The sequence below is a fragment of the Poecilia reticulata genome, linkage group LG10, assembly GCF_000633615.1.
Source record: "Poecilia reticulata strain Guanapo linkage group LG10, Guppy_female_1.0+MT, whole genome shotgun sequence".
Classification (NCBI taxonomy): Eukaryota; Metazoa; Chordata; class Actinopteri; order Cyprinodontiformes; family Poeciliidae; genus Poecilia; species Poecilia reticulata.
This window is the reverse complement of record NC_024340.1, coordinates 19,242,925-19,264,780: the sequence shown is the minus strand read 5'-3', so window position 1 is coordinate 19,264,780 and position 21,856 is coordinate 19,242,925. Positions and strand designations below refer to the sequence as shown.

Below are 21,856 nucleotides of genomic sequence, written 5' to 3'. Positions count from 1 at the left end.
GTCACCTCTTTGCCCCTGTAAAGCTGCCACAGTTCCTGTCTGTTCAGTGTAGGCCTGCACATTTCTTAATAGAGAGATGCTCAGAAGTCCAGGAGTGCAGAGGAGCTCAATGCACTTCTGTTTTTGGTTTAGCTCAAAAATGTTTTTTCTGGCTCAACCCACTCGTACTTAGGTCCTCTTACAACAAACTAAAAGGTCCTAATTGCCCCCAGGGGAAAGGTTTAGCCACAATAGACATGTGGTGGGACAAAAGCCCAGTACTCATACCCACCAACCCCCCCACTCCAGATAGGAGGGATGAACACGTCAGCAGTGTCTGTTTTGCTCTGTGGGCAGCAAGACCACAGGTTCGACGCTGTAAAACATTATATATACAGCATATAGACCCAGTAAGGCGTAGTGTATGGTTGGGTAGAGACCTGGAATGTTTACAGTTTACAGCAAATCCAATCTTTCCTGTTTCTCTTCACATTTTATTTAAGGTAAAGGGTCATACTGAATGTGTGTATCAAATTTTCTTGCTAACCGCACTGACTGTAGGCTGCTGTCTGTCTGCAAATCTGGAAAAGATGGGAAATGGGGATTCGGGTTACAAGATGGAGAGAGATGAATAAAGAATTAAAGCTGCATTACGCTGTGGGTTATAAATCAGTGTAAAATCACTACTGCAGAGACTTGTACTCATCATTAATTAAGACATTGGTTCTATTTTTGGGATTATGAGGGATTGACAATGTATTGGCAGTTTTTCTCATTTACAGCTCTGCTCTGTTTGTCCATGCACAATAATGTCAATGCTGGGATTTAATTGTAAAAATTTTTTGACCCTGCATTCGTCTCTTGATTCTTACGCCTGTTGAAACATGGAAAGTCCTCATTCATTCTAGCCAACCATAAAGCAAATATTGTTGCACATGCAGTAGATGATCAGTCTTCGAATAGCTTCTTGTGTGGTAAGTCATGGGCCATTTGAATTGCACAGCACAGCTTAGCCACCTGACCGAAGTGCAGCCTGGAACCCTCATCACACTCAGCCTATACTTTATTTCTTCACTGCTTCACAACATTGATATGGAGGAATTCCTGGAAGGGCCCGTGCTGACACAGGACTGGGCAAATAACTGATTGATGTGAATCCACAGGCATATATTATACATGTATGCGAAAAAGCAACAGAGGTATTCCAGTTTTTTTTTTTGTTGCTATATTTGCTAGTGCTTCATGATTTTAAATATGACATCATATCTTTGAAACTAGATTCTGCTTCATATTTTAACTTTGAAGCTGTTTATTCAGGCAGATGTGATCTGAACGCTTTCCACATTAGGGTTTGCTGCAGAGACATCTGTGGCCAGTCTAACGCATCGATGTCCATGTGGAGACTTCATAATCACAGATAGATGTATGGAGATGAGATGCATATAATCTTGAAAACCTTCCCATGCCCTGTATAATTATTATAGTTATGGTGCCGGCTCACAGAGGCAACCGTTACTGCTCTCCCATAAAAGTCCACTTAGTTTAACAGCAACAGGAGAGAGCAGAGGACATGGCCAGTGAAACCCCGGGCTGCGTCTTGTGCGGTCGGCTCAGAACTGGGCTTTTTGTTCACTTTTCATGAGTCCTTGGAGCCCGTTAACCCAGCCTGCGAGGCCCTTGGCCCCATGTTTTACTATACCAGTGACAGCCCGGCACTCCAGCTTGCTCTCCGCCTGCAAAGCTACCACTGGACGCTTTGCTATACATTCCCTCACCGGGGAGGAAGACCGCATTGTTTTAATAGCCGCCGTGAAGTATCTGATTATGCTTTAAAGTGTGAATTCATGTGCATGTGTTTGCACGCGTGTTTGTGTCCACACATCATTTGGCGAGCAGCGATCGAATGACGAGATGATCTGTGATCAATGAACTGTCGACAGAACACTTCTGACCTAGAGAAAAGCAAGTCCCGCGACGGTGCTGGCCCGTTTCAGGCCACCGGGGCAGGGGCACTGCTGCACAAAGAGTGCTCTGTCTCTGTCAGGAACCCCCCGAGGACTCCTGCACGGGCCTCGCTCTCCTCGACAACACCCAGCCTAACTAACAGCACTTCATCTGTCTGTACTCATTCAGAAAAGCCAAGATAATATTATCAACTTACCTTCACACTTAAACATACTGATTATTATTTCTAATAATTCTGCTGCTAGTTTAGATTAAGTAAGACAATGTCTGAAGTCAGAGAAAAATTGTTACCACATTGGGCAGGGACATTTCTGCTCTAATTTTACTTTCCTCTTCTATAACTGGCTGTTCGGGCTATACTACAGTAAGTTTCAGATTCTCCTGCAGTAAATTAAGTGTTCCAGCATTTTAAAAACAAACTTTAGACAATACCTACACTGTTGCATTCTAATGAAATGGACTCTTATTTGATTTCTGAAAAGGTCCTTAGTCTGAAGAAATCAGTGAAACTTCTCGTAATTTCACTTCATTTCTCAAATGAGAAAATAAGCACCAGTGTGTAATTTTCAGAAGGGGGAAAAAAGTTGCCATTTTTTGCATTATGTTGCATGTATTATATGTTCAGCATCATTCTGCTCTGGGTATAAAAACCACAGTTTTAAGAGCTCTCTTTGAGTCATGTTGGACTCAGTCATTTAAATGCTTCACATAAAATCCAGCAGTTATTTTGTTTTATTAGCCGCATGTGCTGTGAAAGTTAAATCAGCGTCTAATTCAATCACACATCACATCAGGATGATTTATTATACTTTTACTGACTTTTTAAACTGTTAAGCATTTTCCTGTATCTTCTACCAGAAAGTTTATTGACTGAATAAAATGCCGCTTACAATTAATCTTACATGAGGAAAAATGACTCTTGCTTCTTTCAGACCCCTGCAGTTATATATGAGTGTGGGTTACTTAACATCCTAAGTGACCATGTACTCATTGTTACGTTTTGTGGCTTTATAAAATGTATTGAAGTATGTGGTGAAATTTAAGAAACTTATGCGACTGAATGTGTAATTGCAAAGTTAGTTACTTTATGTTCCACTAATGGCTCTTAAAATGCATACAGACATAGAACTTCTTTAGTCTGTTGTATTAACAAAATCTTTTGATTTTAGGTGTTTTGCATCACGTTTTACTTTGAGTGAATGATTTTATATTCTCATGGTATGATTAAAAATAATTTAAAACTACATACTTTTAGTGTTGCAAGGGGATGGAGAATTTCTTCTGAAATTTCTGGATTAATTATTCAGTTAAGGTTATTCATCATGGATAACCCTGACTGCTCTTTTCACACTGGATGAACCGAGAAGCACATTTCCAATTCCACAGCTGTAGCAAATGGAAATGTTTTCCTCTTCAGCCATTACACTGTACAAAAAAAGACCTCTGGCTGTACTGCTGACTATATGTTTTGAAAAGTCGATTTCTTGCAGCAAAGTTTTGTTTTCAACTCTAAAAGTCCTTTCGGCAATTATTTATATTTGGGGCATATTGTGCATTCGACTGCATACCTTGTACTTTTAGTTGTTTATATTTATGTTTTAATGTATAGTGTTCATAGGTTTTTTATAGTATGCTTGTTGTTTGTCTGTTCATGCAACAAACAAACTTTCTGATAGACTAGTCTAATTGAATTTTTTTCCCCCTAAAAATATCCAAGACAATTTTATTGTGGTTTAGTTTTGAAAAGCATAATTTGTAATTTATTAGGTGTGACAGGAATTGGAAAAATGAAAATGGCATAAGACACCATAACGTACAAAATAGGTTCAAGTGGCAACTCCTGCATGAGGGAATAGAGTGAATAAATAAAATAGTCCCAATATTTTTTATTTATTTATATAAAAGCCTTAATATTCAACATGTAAATGCCAAATATAATAACTGTTCTTTTGATTTTATTTTAAAACCATATTGCAGTACAATAAAGGTGATAGGTAAATAGTTCCAGAAATACCAGTTGATTTTATTTATATTTATTAACAGTATAGTAGTCTTAAAACAGCCACAAATAAACAGTAACCTGAATAAAGCACATTATTACAGGTAAGCACAGCATTGATCGAACAAATCTTGGTCCTTATTTTTGTTTGAAGGTTTCTTCATAGGAAAAAAAAACATTTATTACAAAACATGCAGCTTGTAACCTGGCTGATTTGGTATAAAAACACCTATATCTTCATTAAAGCACCTTTAGTTCCAACACTGTTCTTTGTGACAATAGATATAATCAGACAGGCAGATTTGTTGTTGTTTTTTATAGTAAGGAGCAAGTGTCTCAATCTTGTTTTTATAAGCTAAATGGTACCTAGCAAGTGAGGCAGGACAGTGCTGTGTTACTCTATGCCCCAAACGGCTGAGGAATACTTCAGTGTCTCTGGCACTTTCCTAGACATTTCATTAAAGGAACTTTGAACTGTACAAATGGTATGATAGAAAGTTTCAGCCTTTTAAAAACTGGAGTTGTTGAGGCCTTGATATACCTTGATACTGGTGACCATTCCATTCCTAGTTCCAAGCACCACTAAGGAATATATCCTATCATTAAAATCTGTCTTGAAAAAAAATAATACCATGTAGTGAAATGCTTATTAAGTCTAGAAAATTCTCCGAACAATGTTCTTTGCATATTTGGAACATCTAATAATTCTATACAAGAACTATACAGCTCTTTTAACCTTTAACAACCACTTAATGGTTAATGCTGCCCTTAAGGTTCACTGTGCCATATTAAACTGCAGAACTGGAGATTTGTCAAGAGATGTTTTTAAAGTCAATGGTCCATGAAGATTTAAGTGAAGAATTGGACTGCAACATTGTAAGTCTTTCCATTAAGGTCTGTATTAAAGTTGATTATCCTTGCCTATAGATTCATGGTTGATATTTTTGGGAAACTGAGGCAACAGGGTTTTAAAGGCATAGTGTGAGGTAATGTTGGAAGTGATAGGGTCTCCCCTGGGGTTGATTAAGCTCAACCTTGTAACTTTCACTTAATGGGATATGACCCTGTAGAGCCTCGAGACTGACTGCACACTCACAACTAGCCATTACTAACGCACACAAACACATAGGGGCACACACACTTCATACATTCCACCTTAAGTCCTCATAACTCCCTAACGCACCAACTGCTGTTTGGTTTAAAACTGGGCTGTCGGCAATTAACTGTGTTATTTCAAGCTTATTCTCTGGCTGTTGCTCACTGAATAAACTGTTCCAATTGCTCCCCAGCAGCCAACTGAGCAGAACAGTGAGTAGGTGTTTCTGTTATCACAGAGTGCTTTTGAATAACACACTAAGGATTTCACAATCTAGTCCAATTCACTCCATGATTTCAGCTTGGTTAGCCAATGTTAACCTATTATCTGGTAGTTTTACTAAAGCTGGATCTGTCAATGTTTTTTTGATTTAAAAACACAGTATGCCAAACTTGGTGCCAAACTTTCATGCTAATTTATCTGATCAGCTGAAGATGGCTCTAAACCAGACAATTATCAGAGTAACATAGACCTTATGAAGGCCTAGATTAAAAATGATAAATAAGACTTTGATGGGCTGCTGATAACAGTAGTTTTTACATCTTAACAATAAAATGCTAGATTTATATAACTGTCCCCAAAACATTTTTCATTATATTATAAGTGGAGAGTAAATGGAGCTTTGCAATATTTGATGACTGGACTGAAATATTTCTTCCAGCACAGTGTAGTGGGTAATAGCTTAGTCAGATATTATCATCAGCTGTAGCAGACTGAATAGTGATATTGCAATCATAATTTTTTTAGGCTTTATGTCTCCATCATACAGTTTCAAAGAGAGAGCCTGTAGCATTAGCCCCACAGCTCTCATGTGTATACTATGTATACCATTCATGTATGCTTCAAGTTCATCTGCAGCTTGCATATTAATCTCATGCAATGCAATCACTCTTTGTGACCTAATGAAGACTGACTCACCTCAGGATGACGGTTGCTTGACAATAAAAGTAAAACTAATGTCATTGACACTGGATATTTAGATTTGTTATTTACTGTTTTTCATCTACTTACAGTTGTGCATGCCCAACATAATTCATGCCCTTGGCAGGCTTAAGTTTAAAGTAATCTTTTAATTTGACCAACATATTTCTTGTGATTTGAAGTAATATTAATATTTCGAAGTGGCAAAGACAGGAGGCTTTCCAACCTCAATTAAAATTAAATATAAGACACATCTTAATGCATCTTGGACCTTGTTTATTATCTTTTGACATAGGCGTGTCTCATTTCCTATCAGAAAGAAACTTCTTTGTTGAATAAAAATAATTTTCCAAAATAATTTTTAGCGTACCTATCAAAAACTTGGTGTTATCTATGTATGGGTTTTAGTAAAAATATTGCTACAAATATGATCCTCTTGTCTCTTTTTCTACATGATCAAAATGAAAGAGACAATAGATTGCTTTGTCTTTGTCTGATTATTCGGATCAGTAGTAATCAGGTTATGAATCCTCTTCATTTTCTAAAATTCAACAGACATAAAAACCTGTATCTGTGTCTGCCGGGTTTCAGGATAATCGGCTCTGCCAGAGAGTGGATTCTTTCCATGAAGGAGCTCAGCTGAGATCAACATTAGACTAACTGGTGGAGGAGATATTTTCCTCTCATTTGGTCTTACCCTCATTTAGTAGGTCGCTGCTATAACAAACTAATTATTTACGGTAAAAGCCTAATTCATCCAGCAGATATTAATCTCTAACCGTTGTCTGGTAATTCAGCCCAACCACAGAAAGACCGTTTAAATAAACACTGATGGTGACCAGAGAGAGGGAGGGCAATCGCTCATGACGAGTGATGATCCTCTCTACTATCTCTATTCGCTCGGAGGCCTAAACAGTTTATTTCGTGTTTGCAGTCACTTCCTAGAGGTTGTTAAGCTGATGTACAGTTTGACAGAAACGGAGGGAAACCAGATCATTGGAGGAAGATTGTTTTGACCTGATAAGTAGAGAAGGGTACATTAGGGAGAAAAATGGAGTAAAACACTAAAACTCTAGGATTAGCCTTGTATTCAGTTTACACAGACCACGATGTAGAAAACATTTTACGTACAAAAGTAGATATTATTCTCTGACTAATTGGAGCTACATAAATGTTTATTGGTTGTGATCCTTACCATTTACAGACTCTTGATGATAGTCTAGTTAACTTGTCCATCAAGATAAACAGTATTTTGACAAATAAATCTCACCATGTACAAGATTAATAATTCACAAAGGTTTGGAGAAATGTAACTTTGAACATGTACCTTTTTACAATAACTCGCTCCTGAACAGTAACTTTATTCTCGTTCTAGAGCTACATATTCAACTTTCTACTATTCTACAAAATATAATCTATTGAGCTACTTTTTCTTTTAAAGTTGTACATTTTTATGCAGAACAAAATTGTTGGTATAAAACTGTTGATATCTAATAAAAACGCTAATCCTAATAAAACTGTATTTTCTAAGCTCTTTGCCTGAAACACTTCACACAAGACAATGTCAAATTTAATTTAAAATGTTCTCTTAATTATTATTTTGCAGAATTATCTCCTGTGTTTTCTTCTCTTTTACCATAGCATGTGAGTGTAAAATATAAAATCTTTTCTGGATGTTTTATAAAATCAGATGAAGTACTAGTTTCACAATTTCTCTGCAGCTTAGCTCTTCCCATCGATGCTCACTTTTGTGGGTTGAATTTACAAACACTACTCCATTTACCCAACAATGATGGTCTTCCCTAGCTCACAGACTGTTAATGTCGGTTAATCTGACTGCGACAAATGATGAATAACTCTTCCCAAGTGCACAGGATCCAAAGGATCAACACCGTTTACTTCTTGTTATATGCTGGGTATCTCCTCTGACAATGACTAGAATTGATAACCTGCTGTGAGAGGCAGCAATGTTTATTCACAACTAAACAGTCACATTGAGTAGTTATCAGAAAGGTTTCATGGGCAAAATTGTTCTTCATAGATTATTTGACTTTGACAAAGACATTATTATGAAATTATTGCAGAGCTTACATTTCTTGCCTTGCATCAACTACCCTTCTGAGTTTATCTTTATTCCCACCATCTTCTCATACACATATTCACAAAAACTCTGAGGGGCATGAGAACGGGCTAAATCCTTGACAACTTCAATGAAACCTCACACAAAGACTAAAACTCAGAGCCTGGGCGAGAGAAATGCAACACCTTACAGTAGCCTGACCTCCTCCAGGTAACACAGACATGTATGCACCAGACACCGGGCGTGGCCACCTCCCTGCACAAAGCCAGAAATAAAGAGCGAAGCTATTGCTTTCAACTGCAGGACCCCCGGGTGACCTTCCTTATCGACCCCTGCATGACCCCCTTAGTGAGGGGAGAAAGAGGAGGAAAGCTCTCGGTGTCACTGCACAGAAGTTAAAGACACAGGAATATCTTGACAATAACTATAAAGGATGCTGTCATTATGCCTTCTCACTGGATCAGTGTGTAGGTAATGGTCTCAGCTCTTGGATCCTTGCGCCCACCTTAAAAGCCCAGGACGGTCATAAGTCAAACTCTTTTCTCTATCTACTCTCTCAATATGAGTGTAGCCTCAAGTCTTTGGTCATTCATGCATTGTTCCTTATGTTTTTCTCCACAGATGGGCTGCTTTTTCTTTCTCGGGTCAAAAAGAAGTTCATGGCTTTAGGGTAGAACCGTGCTAAACTTACACCAAGGAATGTGTCACATCAAGCTTTAACACCAGCTGGGAATGGGAGCTCTGGGCCACAAAGTTTTTCATTCCCTTTCTGAAATTTCTGCCATAAATAATTTCAAAGCCCTCTACAGAAGATGACTTGGGTTGAACATAACTATTGGAATGTGTTTTGTTTTGCAGTGACTTTATGTGTACTACCTCTGTACACTAGGCAGACGTCTTCCATCTTAACTCATGTGTAAACAGTTATCCTTTCTGTTTATGTTCTGATATGTTACGGTGAACCCGGTGAGAGTGCTCTATAACTACTATATAAATCCATCCATCCATCTTCTGTAAGATTTCTCACATTAGGGCGTCTTTTCTCTGCAGTCGACCTGGAGCACATGAGGACCATAAAGGCAGACAAACACCAGCGCCTGTGCCAGGAGAACGGCCTCATCAGTCAGTTTGTATCGGCCAAGACGGGGGACTCGGTTTGTAAAACCGTCCTTTGAGTCATGCTCAGTGTTTTTTTTTAGTAAAGTTTGTATGTTTTATTTTTATTTTTGTCTTTCTCCAGGTTTATCTGTGTTTCCAGCGAGTAGCAGCTGAAATTCTTGGTATCAAGCTAAATAAAGCAGAAATAGAGCAGTCCCAGGTGAGCCATTAGCATTTACTCCTGAGTAATTCACCAAATCTGTTCATTCTTTTTCCAAATATGTCTTGTACTTGAATACATTGCATAAGCATGTATTTGCTTATGCACATATGAAGTACAATATGTACTTCATTAAGTACATATTGTGACTTAATGAAGTCACAATATGTACTTTGGTACATATTGTGACGGTACAACCACAAACTGGACTTCATTAAGATTTTGTGTGATCAAGGATCCTACTAGTCCTTAAAAGTATTGAATTTTATATCATTTTTCAGGCATGTGTGAGTATGAAAAACCAGATTTCTAAAATATAAAGGGCTTTTCATGATTTTTATCATTTAAAAATATTTTTTCTAACACAGTGATCATTTGCTTTTTGAGTTACTGACAAACACACTCATTCAGAAATTAAAAAGAACAATTACATCAAAGGTGCTTTAGCCGCTAGATTCTTGGGTTTCAACCGGAGACTGGGTTATTGGACTGGGCTTGGCTTGAATGTCAAACAAAGCTATACATTTTCAACATTTTGGAATGCTATTAATTAATGTATCATCGAACACAAACTACAATTGAAAGAATATGTGTTTAATATTATATAATTAGTCCAGATTCTTCTAAGTGTTTCAGATTTTAACGGACCTAATTTTGTCAGGATGTCATATAATGGTGAATTGTCCCTCTAGTTCACTCGGAAATCAAAAACCAGCTTCAGTATTGTATTGTTTTTTGATTTGTTGGGGGAAACGATAATAACATTCATGGATGACCATAAGGTTATAAAACACCCTGGTCTGCTGCCCAGGAACCCTTGGTGATAGATTAAAGCTAAGTAGTTCATAAAAGGGAGTTAAATGAAAAATGATAGCTGGTTTAAAAAAAAAAAACAACCAAAAAACCTTTGCAAATAAGTCTGAAGAATATGGTTTGCTGTGCTCTTGTATTCATCCTTCTTTACTCTGATACTGCTAAATAAGATGTGGAGCACCTAGTCACCTAATCGTAGAATAGCGTACACTTTTGTTTGTTTTTCCTTACTAAAATTAATATTTTGTTTTATTTTCCTTTATTCAACTAGGTTTTCCATGGATCTATTTTCTAAGTGACAGTAAATTTTAATAACAACCATACAAATGAGTAGGAAACTGCATACAGACAGTCACATAAATAACACCAAACTGCATTATTTACTAATTAAGTGTAGTTCTTAAAGCCTGTTGGTTTCACTGGCTTTTGTTTTACAGTATCAGAGTAAAAAAGAGGCTCAATAAAATTCACATTTAAGTTGTGCAAGAAATTTGAAAAACATTCATCATTTTCCTTCAACTTACGAACTATGCACCACTTTGTTTTGGTCTATGAAATCCCTCAAAATACATTAAGATTTGTTGCAAAAACATGATGAAATGTAGAAAAATTAAGTGGGTATCAATACTTTAGCAAGGGGTTGTGTATGCTGTGTTATGCTTGAACTTAAGGGAGGTCACAGAGAGTGTGTTAGGTCATCAAAGGTTACCACACCCTGACTTTTTGTGCTTTTTGTTGTGTAAACATGAGTTTGTTACGTCTGCTCCTCTGTGATGGTCTTCCTACCATTGACGCGGTCCTTCTGTAAATAGAACCACGCTGACCGCATTAATGCATGAAGTCCGGGGTCAAAGGTAGGCAGTTGTAAGGGTGAATAGGTGAGGGCGGGTTGTCTGATTTATTTAGCTTATCTCCCACCGTTTTAGGATGAAACGGGGTCTCCGCTTGCCAGTCAGCCCAAGGTGCCCAATGGCGCTAGCTGTAGGATTTACAAGGCCACCTCCCCCAGAAGCATTAATCCTGGGTCTGATATGAACGGCTGGAGCCACACTGGCTGGGCAGTGGTTGATGAGCATGGGGGCTACAGAGAGGTCAGGACCCCCAGAGAAGGGAGAGCTTATAGAAGAAGGACTGACCAAATTCCCAAGATCCACTCCCATCACCAACAGGGTTGCTGACTAACAGAAAATGGCTACACACTAATAGAGCTGTCCATCTACTTTCCTCTCCCAGCCCTCCCTTGATAGTTCTGTCAGTTAAGAAAAGTGCTTTAATCCAGACTAATCAGGCTGGGTGACTGACTGAATCCACTTTACACCTTGAGGAAAAGGGTTGAGATGATCTGACATGAGCCAAAAAATTGAGCATGTCAAATAAACTACTATAAAGTTTAAGTCAAGATTACTTTTATAGCCAAATATTTCTAAAATATGAATGTGCCACAGCAATTTGAGGTGAGGATTCCTCAAACTGAATATCTTAATCAAGGTCTTTTTTTTTTTATTGAAAAAGAAGTTCTTAAAAAATTAGGACAAAAAAAGGAAACATATGTAGAACATCATACTTTTTATAAATGAACACTCTAGAAACCACTTCCGTATCTGCTAGACTTAGAGAAATGTACCAAAATAAAAGAAGGGGAAAGGTGGATGGGTTGGGGAGTGGGTGAAATTAAGCAGAGTTACATAGAAAATGACATTTAAAAACATATGTGCACACATTATCATTCAGAGACAGCTATTGTCCATCTTTCCTCCATCCATCCATTTTCTTTACACCCTTGTCCCTAGGTGGGGTCGGGAGGGGTGCTGGTGCCTATCTCCAGCTGACGTTCCGGGCGAGAGGCGGGGTCACCCTGGACAGGTCGCCAGTCTGTCACAGGGCAACACAGAGACAAACAACCATGCACACACACACTCACACCTAGGGGCAATTTGGAGAGGCCAATTAACCTGACAGTCATGTTTTTGGACTGTGGGAGGAAACCAAAGTACCTGGAGAAAACCCACGCATGCACAGGGAGAACACACAAACTCCATGCTGAAGGACCCGGGCCGGGAATCGAACCCAGAACTTTCTTGCTGCAAGGCAACAGCTCTACCAACTGCGCCACTGTGCAGCCCCGTCCATCTTTCCTTTCATCAGTAAATGTCAGAAATTGTTGCTAGGCAGTGTAAAAGATGCACTGCACAAACACAAAATCTTATCACGTATGATTTCTTAGCAGATTTTTTTCACTTATGGAAAAAATCTTTTGTTAAAAGTGAAAAATCGGCCAGTGGAATTAGTACTTTTTTACAATCGATTTTAAGGAATTAGTGACTTAAAACATCCTCCTGTACCATACTGAAAAGTTACTTGTGAGTTAGATTTGCCTTATTTCAAGTGTACTAACATATTTACACCAGACATTAGAAAACAAAATACTTTCAGATGTTGTGTTCTGTCAGTGTGGACATGGAATATTTTCTGCATAATTTCAGTAATCCATTGTGAGCATGAAGGAGGCAAGGAGTCTTTCCAATGCAACAACACAAATATCCTGGCTAGGAGAGTAAAGAAGGAAAATCTCCACAAAAACCAGTTCAATTTACAAATATCTGTTTTATGGTTAAGAGAAATATGTTTACCAGTTGTTAGATTTTCAACCCTTTTTTAAAATGTTGATCAATTTGAAATAATTTTATACATTTAACTAATGCAATTAACTTATGTTTATGCATTATAGAATTAATCAATGTTATTCCAAGTTACTTTGACACAACCAGGTGGCATCCATTATCGATTCAAAAAACCAGTTCAAGTACGTAAGATCCTAGGTATATTATAGTACACTCGAAGTCAGTTCATTATATAATAGCTATGAAAAGTCTTTCTATGGAAGCCCAGCTGGTTGGAATGAATTGTTGACCTTGCAGCATTTGGTGTTTTCAGTCGATCACTATTGATAAAAAACATATTTCTTATTGCTGAATAAGAAAATGACAATCTTACTAAAGAACTGTTGCACACTGAGATCTTTGTTTTATTTGGGAGACACTGGAGTGAAATAAAATCAATAGCCATACATGTTCTGTAACATGTATGGTGCACATTCCACATTAAAAAAGGAATGTGCATTGTTTCTCTTTCAAGAAAAAAAAAAAAAGGAAGTATAAGCATTTTTAAAGAACGCCAGAGTTTAATGTTTGTGTCATGCATCCAGAGATGAGGCTTTGAGCAGGTCATGGCCCTGGTTGTAGCTATAGGCCCAGCAAAGCCTCATTATCAGCTGTCATGTTTAGAGAGCTGAACATGAGGGTCACAACCCCCAGACGGTATTATATCTGCCTGGCAGCTCTCTCCGTCTTGGTTCTCTGTCTGCCGGATCAGATAGTGAGGCTGCAGATCACTCAGTAACCCCGACACCAGGCTTCGGCGGCTCATTAATCAGAAAAGCAGCCGGGAAATTCAGCAGTGTGGACTGATCTCCAGTGGTCATGCACAAAAAAGGGTTGACTTCTGTAAAACTGCCATCAGATATATACTCATTTCAATAAAAAAAATAATGACCCTAAAACTCAGCCTGCGTCAGTCCAAAAACTAAAGTGAATTGAGAAGCAAATAAGTCATATGTAATACCTGTCAGCATCAATAACAATTGAGTTTCAAACATTTGTTAAAAATGATTAGCCAAATATATTTTAGATCCTGTTTCTAATCTGAGGTTCTTTTTTATCCTGGTTAAAGTCAATTTAAATTAGTTTAATAATCTTAGTTTAATAATTATTAATTTAAAACCAATGTACATTAGTGCGACAGACTGGCGACCTATTCAGGGTGTACCTCTCCTCTCGCCCAAAAAGTTTGCTGGAGATAGGCACCAGCACACCCTTGTCCCTAGTGTGTTGACCCCACTAGGGACATACATGGATGGATGGATGGATGGATGGATGGATTCTTCTCTTTCGTACTGTGCTCGCTGCCATTTTTCTGTTTTTCCATCTTTCCTTCTCTGCATTCATCCACTGCTTAGAGGATTGTGAAAGCTGAGCTGGTGGACTACCCACATGATGAAGGCCCAATTAGAGAGGACAACGCTCAGCAAAGCAAAATCTGTTTGCTTCAGTAACTTAAAGTATGTCACTTCAGTTACTCAGTAGATCTAAACTCAGTCTAGATCACAGTAGGTCGGTAGTTTGTAATCTAGTCCCTGTAGTTCATATATGACCACTAGAAAAATATAACAGAACCTGATTACTCATTACCTCTCTGCCATTATGTTACAAGTGATTCAATTATATTTTACTGACCTGCCTTGATGGTAACTTCAACTTCCAGGTACCTCCAGACCTTTGTTTCAACCAGAGTTTTAATTTCTGGCTACATGCTGAGCCTTGTGTTGAAGAAACAGCTCAGCAGTTTGAGATCATGCTTATTCAGAGTCGGACCATGTCTGCATGCTGCATATGTTCCCACAGTCAGCAACTGTAGTAAATCACTCTGTACACATTTAAAACCCCCATTAAATGTTATATTTTACAATCCCTGTTCAAAATTACGGAATTACTTTGTGTGAAAAATGTGCAGTTGTTTTACTTTGCAGCAAAAAAAAGAAAGAAAATGCAGCAGTTTTATTAACTAGCTGAACATTCTGTAATATGCATTTCTAAAACAAATACATGCACAGATCTGATAATGCAAATGATGCTGCAGATCAAGGACGGAACTTGAAGATGTTACTGAGCTGTTGAGCCTGCTATACCAAACAAATATGTAAACAGTACCTGGAATGTTCCTGCTTATTGGCGAAAGGAACCGGCCAGGTGGCAGGCATTACCTTTCCAGTAAATGGAGAGGTGGACAATTAAATTTTAGATGTTTTTTTTTTCTTTCCATTTTTTATGATAATGATTTTTGTCAGCCCAAATGTTATAACCAAATCATGCTGTATAAAAGGCAGATTTAGCAAGTACTAAGAAAATGTGCAGTATGTACACTTCTTTACTTAAAAATAAAAAATATATAATAATCTCACATTTTTCTGGCATTACGCAAAATAGAAATAATTTTTGTAACCCTAACTGGCCCACAAAAGGAAACGCTAAGTCTGATTTAATGTCATGCTGAAAAAGAGAGGTTCCCTTTTGAAGTGTGCAAGTTCATGGTTTTAACTTCTCAGTTTTTAGATTCCTTTAGTAATGGTATCTGATGAAATTGTTGCAGCAGATTTTTAACCTGCTGCTGCTTGTGTTTCCATTTTTACAGCGTGTCGTGAAGGCGGACATTGTGAACTACAGTCAGGACACCGTAGCCAGGACAGCCAACACCCCTCGCAGCTCCATGTGTGTGCTTCAGTGATCCTCTCAAGCACAAACACACACACACACAATAAGATGTAAAATCGATCGTCTTCAGACAGTATTAGAACTTGGAGTGAACTGGATGAGAAAGTTTTCGGAGCGAGGTTTCTGTGTTCCTGTGTGTCAGTCGTATTGCTGGGATGAAGTACAGACTGCGTGGCTCTGAGGCCTTGGCATGTAGTTCGGATATTTAGCAGGAATTAGTTCTTGGGTGGTTCACCAAAAAAGAAATGGGACCTCAGTTTTTTAAGTTTATGTGCAGCTATCAATTTCTTTTACACCTTTAAAGCTATTACCTGATTTATACCTTAGTGTGAAGCTGGTAATTTAAAGGAGCAACATAGCAACTGAAAACAATGTTATAGACATTTTCTTTTACGTTAGCTTTTAGTTTGATAGTCTGCATATTTCAGCTTTTACATATTTTCAGTTTGTTTTTTTTATTGAAAATTGCAAATAAAGGACAAGCAGAGGTGAAATCAATATCTTTCATACTTTTATTAAGATCTTTTCTTCTACCTGTGCTGTTTACCTGCAAACCAGAAAGGCAGAGTGAAAATGCTGCTGTTACTGAAATAAAACTCCAATTACTGTTTGCCAATTAGGTGGTTGCTTGCTCAGTGTAAACAGTATGCTGTTATTTCACTTAGAGACATTCCAAGATTTATTCTTCAATATTTTTTTTCTCCTGATCCAACAGTAAGTTAAAACCAGCAAAGTAGTTCTATCCAATTCTCTTCATATAATTTTACATTTCCACTCTCATTTTGTTAGCTGTTGAAACATTGATAATTCTAAAACAGTATATCTGAGTATATCTGAGTATATCTGAGTCATTTAAGCTTTTTTTCAGATTATTTGTTGGACTTTCAGTTGTAAAATAAATGTTCCTGTTGGAGAATGACAATGACGCATAAGGTCTTAAATTTGCTATCTTAAATGCCTGTTCTTTAGCTTGTCTGTCCCTTAAATGTGTTCAATTTTAAATGTCTTCTTTCCCAATCAGCTTCCACATGATGCTATTCGTCAGCATGCTGTTGAAACTTGAAACTGCATTGTTGATTTCTGTGTATTGGTACAGTAACTCATCTAAGTGGTCAGAGAACATCTTGCAAATGCTGAATGTGTAAACAAAACATACTTCTTGAGAATGTAGAGATATATATACATTATAAAGCAAGAAAGATTTGTTTCCAAATAAAAAGTTGCAACATGGAAAACAAGATATGCTCGTGTCCCTCTGTTAATACAAAAGCTGTTCCATATGGTGAGTTTTGAAGTTTTCAGAGTTAGGTTTTATTAATAGACACTGAAGTTGCATACACTTGAGTAGGATCACTTGCTTGCATCATTTGTATTTATGATATCTTACAAATAATACCACTACCTACAGTATGGATGGTTGTGAAATGATGAGCATTCTTAAAACATTTAAAATTTTTTTTGGTTCATGTCATTTTAAAACTCATATTTATTTGATAACATTTCTTTTTTTGATGCATGTCCCATTACTGGATGATATTGTAGGACTCCTCGTCTTCCAGGGTTTTTGATGGACTTGCTTTGTTGGCCCCCAAACCTTCACCTTTCCATGATCTGCATCAGTTTTTGCAGAATTTGGTCATTTGTAGCAACCATTAGGCTGTGTCCACACCTGATAGTCTGGTAGACTCTCACTGATTGGGTACCAAGATTGCAACATTTGATTACATTTCCAGCTGGTTTGTTTCATTTTCACACTGCTCTGTGTCAAATGAGCCAAACGCTGGAAAACCCTGTTCACCCATTTACCTGTGGTGGCACTGCATCACAAACCACTGGAAATTACAAGAAAACCTCTGAAGAACACAATGAGCGCAACTTCTTTCTTTACAAAATAAACAAAAATGCAGTGCTGTCCAGTTTTAGTTGTAGGATTTCACTTAAATTGTTGGTAAAAGACCACGTGCCACTTCTCCCTCTAGCAATGGACATATGCATTTGCTTTGGTTGTAATTGCTCAGAATACCCTGCGCTATATTTTGTTTCCTGCTTTTGGAGCAGCCTCTGGTTTGCCTGCATTGACATATGGATTTGAATCACACCAGAATTCAGTTCAGCCAAATTGAGACCCAGATTTTTAGGTGGACCAGAGTTTGGTGCTTTAGTCCACATCACACCAACAAAGCAAACTTTTTGATGATCCCATGGAATCTCCTTCAGGCCTTCATTTGTCAAATTTACTGCAGAAGAACTCACCAGAGGCATGTTTCTTGCTTCTGAATAGGCTGAATGGCAGATTAAACGCTATGATGCTAATCAAAACATCCCTTTAATTCAAGGATTGATTGTCTCTTTAAATGTGCCAGCAAATCATTCCACTCTATTTAGTACTTCTTTGTCAATTTTTAAACCATGTTTGTTTTTTTATTCTGTCTTTAATGGCATGGAGGATTGCACTAGACAACTCCTTTTAACAAAATCACTTTTCAGGATTAAGGATATACTGTCAACAGAATATTGTAGTATTTATAGAAATAGATTGAAAACTGAATAGGCACATTTTTCCTTTGCTCATTATATGACTTGTATTACAGTGAAATGACTCTTAAATTATATTTTATTTGGCCTTAAAAACTAATTTGTTAAACTTTGCAGAAACCTTGAAACAGCAAGTGATGCTCATTTGAGAGGTATAGTTTTACCATCCTCAATGCAAGCGCTGGTGAATGTGTGCAGACTTTGTCATTACTCAACCTTTGTTAGCTTGTAACAGATTCAAGGCTGGATGTCACTGCAATATTTCACTTCGTGCTGAGAACAAAATCTAAGAGGAAGAGGCCCCCGGAGGAGGTCATGTGAGCAGCAGATGACGGGATCTAGACCGTTGCCAATGAGCGCATCACAGATTAAAGGTCCATGCGATGAAATTTAAGCGTGAGGGACAGAAACCTGACCACCTTAGTGATCCTCGTCTACACAGACCTGGCTAATCTCTGGTAGCTAATGAGGCACCTGGTCTTTGTTCAGTAAATCTTTTCTGAAAAAGCACCTAAATCCTCTCTGGACAGACGATACAGACGGCTTTATAAATGGTTGTAAGCTGTATTAATTAATCACCCTCACGGTCCAACCTTTCCTGGCTCTCACACAACTGTAACAAGGTTTGAGTTTAGCCGTTTTTTTGTACCTGAGTCAATACCACTAAAATTATGACATTTTTAGGGGGATTAAGTGTCTTTGGAAACCCTGAGACAAACAAAACAAACAGCATGTTTTCATGGGTATTTTTCACGTATAATTCCCCCAGGTGCCTTTAAATGGGACTTTCTTTGACTGCAAACAGCTATGAAACTCAGTGGCGAGTGAAGCAGCCCAGGTGGGGTCATTCCTGCACACGTGTATTGTTTCGCCTGAGTGGACGTCTTAGGATACGTCTCTGTTGAATTCTTGTCCAGAGCTGTCACCGGCGCTGACAGGCGAGTCTGGCTCTTGGCTTTGCTGCTGTTTAGACAGGTGTTTTTGCAAGGAAAACAACTGCAGCAACAGAGTATCAGAGCGAGGATAATTCCTGGGGAAGGATTGGCAAAAGGCAAAAATGATTGGTGTCTAAATTAATTTATCAAGGACTCTTTAGTGCAGTATATATCTGTGAATTTTTAGGTTTGTTTTTCAGTTTTAGGATAACTGATATAATAAGTGACTCTGTATCAATATATGTTGCCAGTCTCATTCAGTTTCATAATTTATCACCTGAATCCTTTACCTATCATGTGAAATGAGTCATTTTTAAAAATGGAACGGTGAGTCTGCTTAATTAACAATTTATCAGCTAAAATAATTACATGTAATTAAGGATTATATGTATTCACTGTTAATGCCACTCACATTTTTTTCTTGATATATTCAAGTAAAAAGCAGAATAAAATAATACAAAATACACTCTAGTGTATTTCCAATTCTTCCATCTGCTTCTAAAAAAGAAAAAGGGAAAATATCATCTAAACTCTTGGTTTCCAAAATTGGGGTTGGGATTTTTTTTGGGGGTGCGGGGGTCACAAATCATCAAGTATTGGAGGTGTGCCTCAAATTAACTCGGATGATTCGGCCAACCAGAGAGTTTTGGAAGGAAACCTAAAAGGTTTAAACTCAAGTCATACAGTTAAGAGACATTTATTCCTCATACTTACCAAATGTATGTAAACCTCTGAAGTAAACGATTTCAATTAATTTGGACAAGCACATTTTGTGCAGGTTGATCAGACTTTGGAATATTGAATATTTGGACTTTTTCCCATTTTAAAATGCTGAAATTTCAAATGAAGGAAAAAAATGAATAAAGTAATTTAACTATGCTAAGCATTTCAAAGATTGAAAAACAAAGTCAGCTTTGTGGGAACTTCTTACGGAAGATTGTTGTATATGATATACACAAAAATATTAATAGAGCGGCAAGTCAGTGAGGCTTGGTTTGGACGCAGTTGGGTTTCTTCTTGTTGGTTCTGTGTGGAAATGGCATTTATCTAATAATGCACTGCACTAGCGGCTTCTCAGGGAGAAGCTCAATAGCTTAAAAATATCTACATGTTGAAAGTTTCAGGATGCACAGTCAAAGTCACAGCAAAATCATTCTTATTAATAAGATGTGTGTAAGCGGTCAGACTTTTTGTGTGGTCACTACAGTAATTTTAGTTCCAGCAAAGAGGTAGAAATAAACAGACAAAAAAAATGTGTTTATGTACTCCACCACTTTAAATTTACTCGACGTATGATCTCAGATCGTGTTTCGGTCCACCACCAAAACTGGAATACTTCTTCGTACCAGAGACATGCTTATTTAAAATCAGTATGCACAACTCATGCCTTTTTGGATTTCTCTTTCCTCGTTCTTATTCGTCTGGGTTTCTCATTGCTGCAACTCTGCGATGACAGTCTCAAAACCCACATGACAAGCTGGTAAGAGGGTCCATAGTTGTGGGCTGGGCTCTCGTTTTGTGTGTTTGGGCAGATTGGGGCCAACACCCTCTTGATTACCCACTCACCCTCATCCGTTTTCCACCTGTACAGAGTGCCAGACCCACAGTGCTGTGGGAGAAGGCGGGACTGACTCAGGCCCTCTGATGAGCTCCAGTCCCGCTCGTCCCCATATTAGTTCCCATCCGCTGTTGCACTGGGCCAGCCAGCGGTAACTGGATTGACAAGCAAGACAGATACAGAACCTGGAAAACATACCATCCGTTTATTTAGCACTCTTAAGGAGAGCCAACGATGCTTAGTTCCCACCATGCGGCAGGAAGACTACACTCTTTTTACTGCAGGGTTTCTCAGAAAGTTTGTTTGCATTTTAAGTTGAAGAAATGCTAATTCTGCTTGCCTCATTTGCTGCTTGTGTAGAGCAGTGGCAAGGTCCTGGTAGGTGCCCTGTATCTGTTCCAGCAAAGAGCCACTCGATTTATTTTAGGGGTAAGGATGTGGCCATTCAGAGGGGTCATATTTTTAGTCTGCTGGTGTGGTGAGAAGTCAGGCCAGAAAAAGCAGAGATTCTGAAAAAGACGCCCAGGGGACACAAAACTGAAAGTCTGACGCACTCCAGAGAGTGTGCATTGGTGCTTTCTCAGTGTAATCCGAATAGAATAGAATAGAAATATCTTTTATTGTCCCACAATGGGGAAATTTTTGTGCAACAGCATCAAAGTTACAGGCAACATAAGGAAATAGACTCATAAAGATAGAATATGAAATATAAAAACAGAATAAAGAATAAAAAGTATTTTTATGACTACACTAAAAAATAGTGTACTCCAGTCCAGAGGAATGTGCAGCTGAGGTGGTTAGTTAAAACTTGTACAAAATGTGGGTGACTGTTTTAGCATTAAAAGACAGACTAGTTACAATTAGTGACAACAAAAACTGTGCAAGAGCAAAGATGTACAGATACCAGCATCAATGGAAACACTTACTGAGTCTACGTTCAAAAATAGATTTAATAACTGTTAAATTGTAAAATCGTATTCTAGTGTTCATCAACAGTGGTGCTGTCAATTCTTTTAACAAGCATGAAAGAATCGCTCATAGTTGGGATACGGGAAGGGAAATCCAATTTCTTTATTGAAATTTAAGCTACCAATCTTCATAATTTGAAATTAAGGGCACAGGGGTTTGTAGGGCACAAGATGTTCGCAACGTCTTGGATTTGGCATAAAGCAAAGAATGAATGAATAGGAAAAACACCTCATACCCAGGATGGTTGGACGATAAGTTGCCAGTCTGTCACACGGCAACACAGAAACACACAGGACAAAAACACACACACACACACACACATGCTCATACCCGAGGGCAATTTAAAGAAACCACCAACGCA

At 38.0% G+C, this 21,856-nt stretch overlaps 1 protein-coding gene across 3 annotated transcripts in view; it reads left to right on the top strand.

The window, feature by feature from the left end:
- rab28 (RAB28, member RAS oncogene family) overlaps window positions 1–16,738 on the top strand; it is a 39,205-nt gene extending 22,467 nt beyond the window's left edge. For 2 of the 3 annotated variants that reach the window (XM_008420530.2, XM_017307236.1), the window contains 4 exons: window positions 9,091–9,194; window positions 9,281–9,358; window positions 14,187–14,288; window positions 15,419–16,738. In XM_008420530.2, coding sequence (XP_008418752.1) covers window positions 9,091–9,194; window positions 9,281–9,358; window positions 14,187–14,282 — 278 coding nt within the window. In that variant the 3' untranslated portion in view covers window positions 14,283–14,288; window positions 15,419–16,738. The remainder of the gene's footprint in view (window positions 1–9,090; window positions 9,195–9,280; window positions 9,359–14,186; window positions 14,289–15,418) is intronic. The other variant, XM_008420531.2, reaches the window with a different exon arrangement.
- Window positions 16,739–21,856: the final 5,118 nt, after the last annotated feature.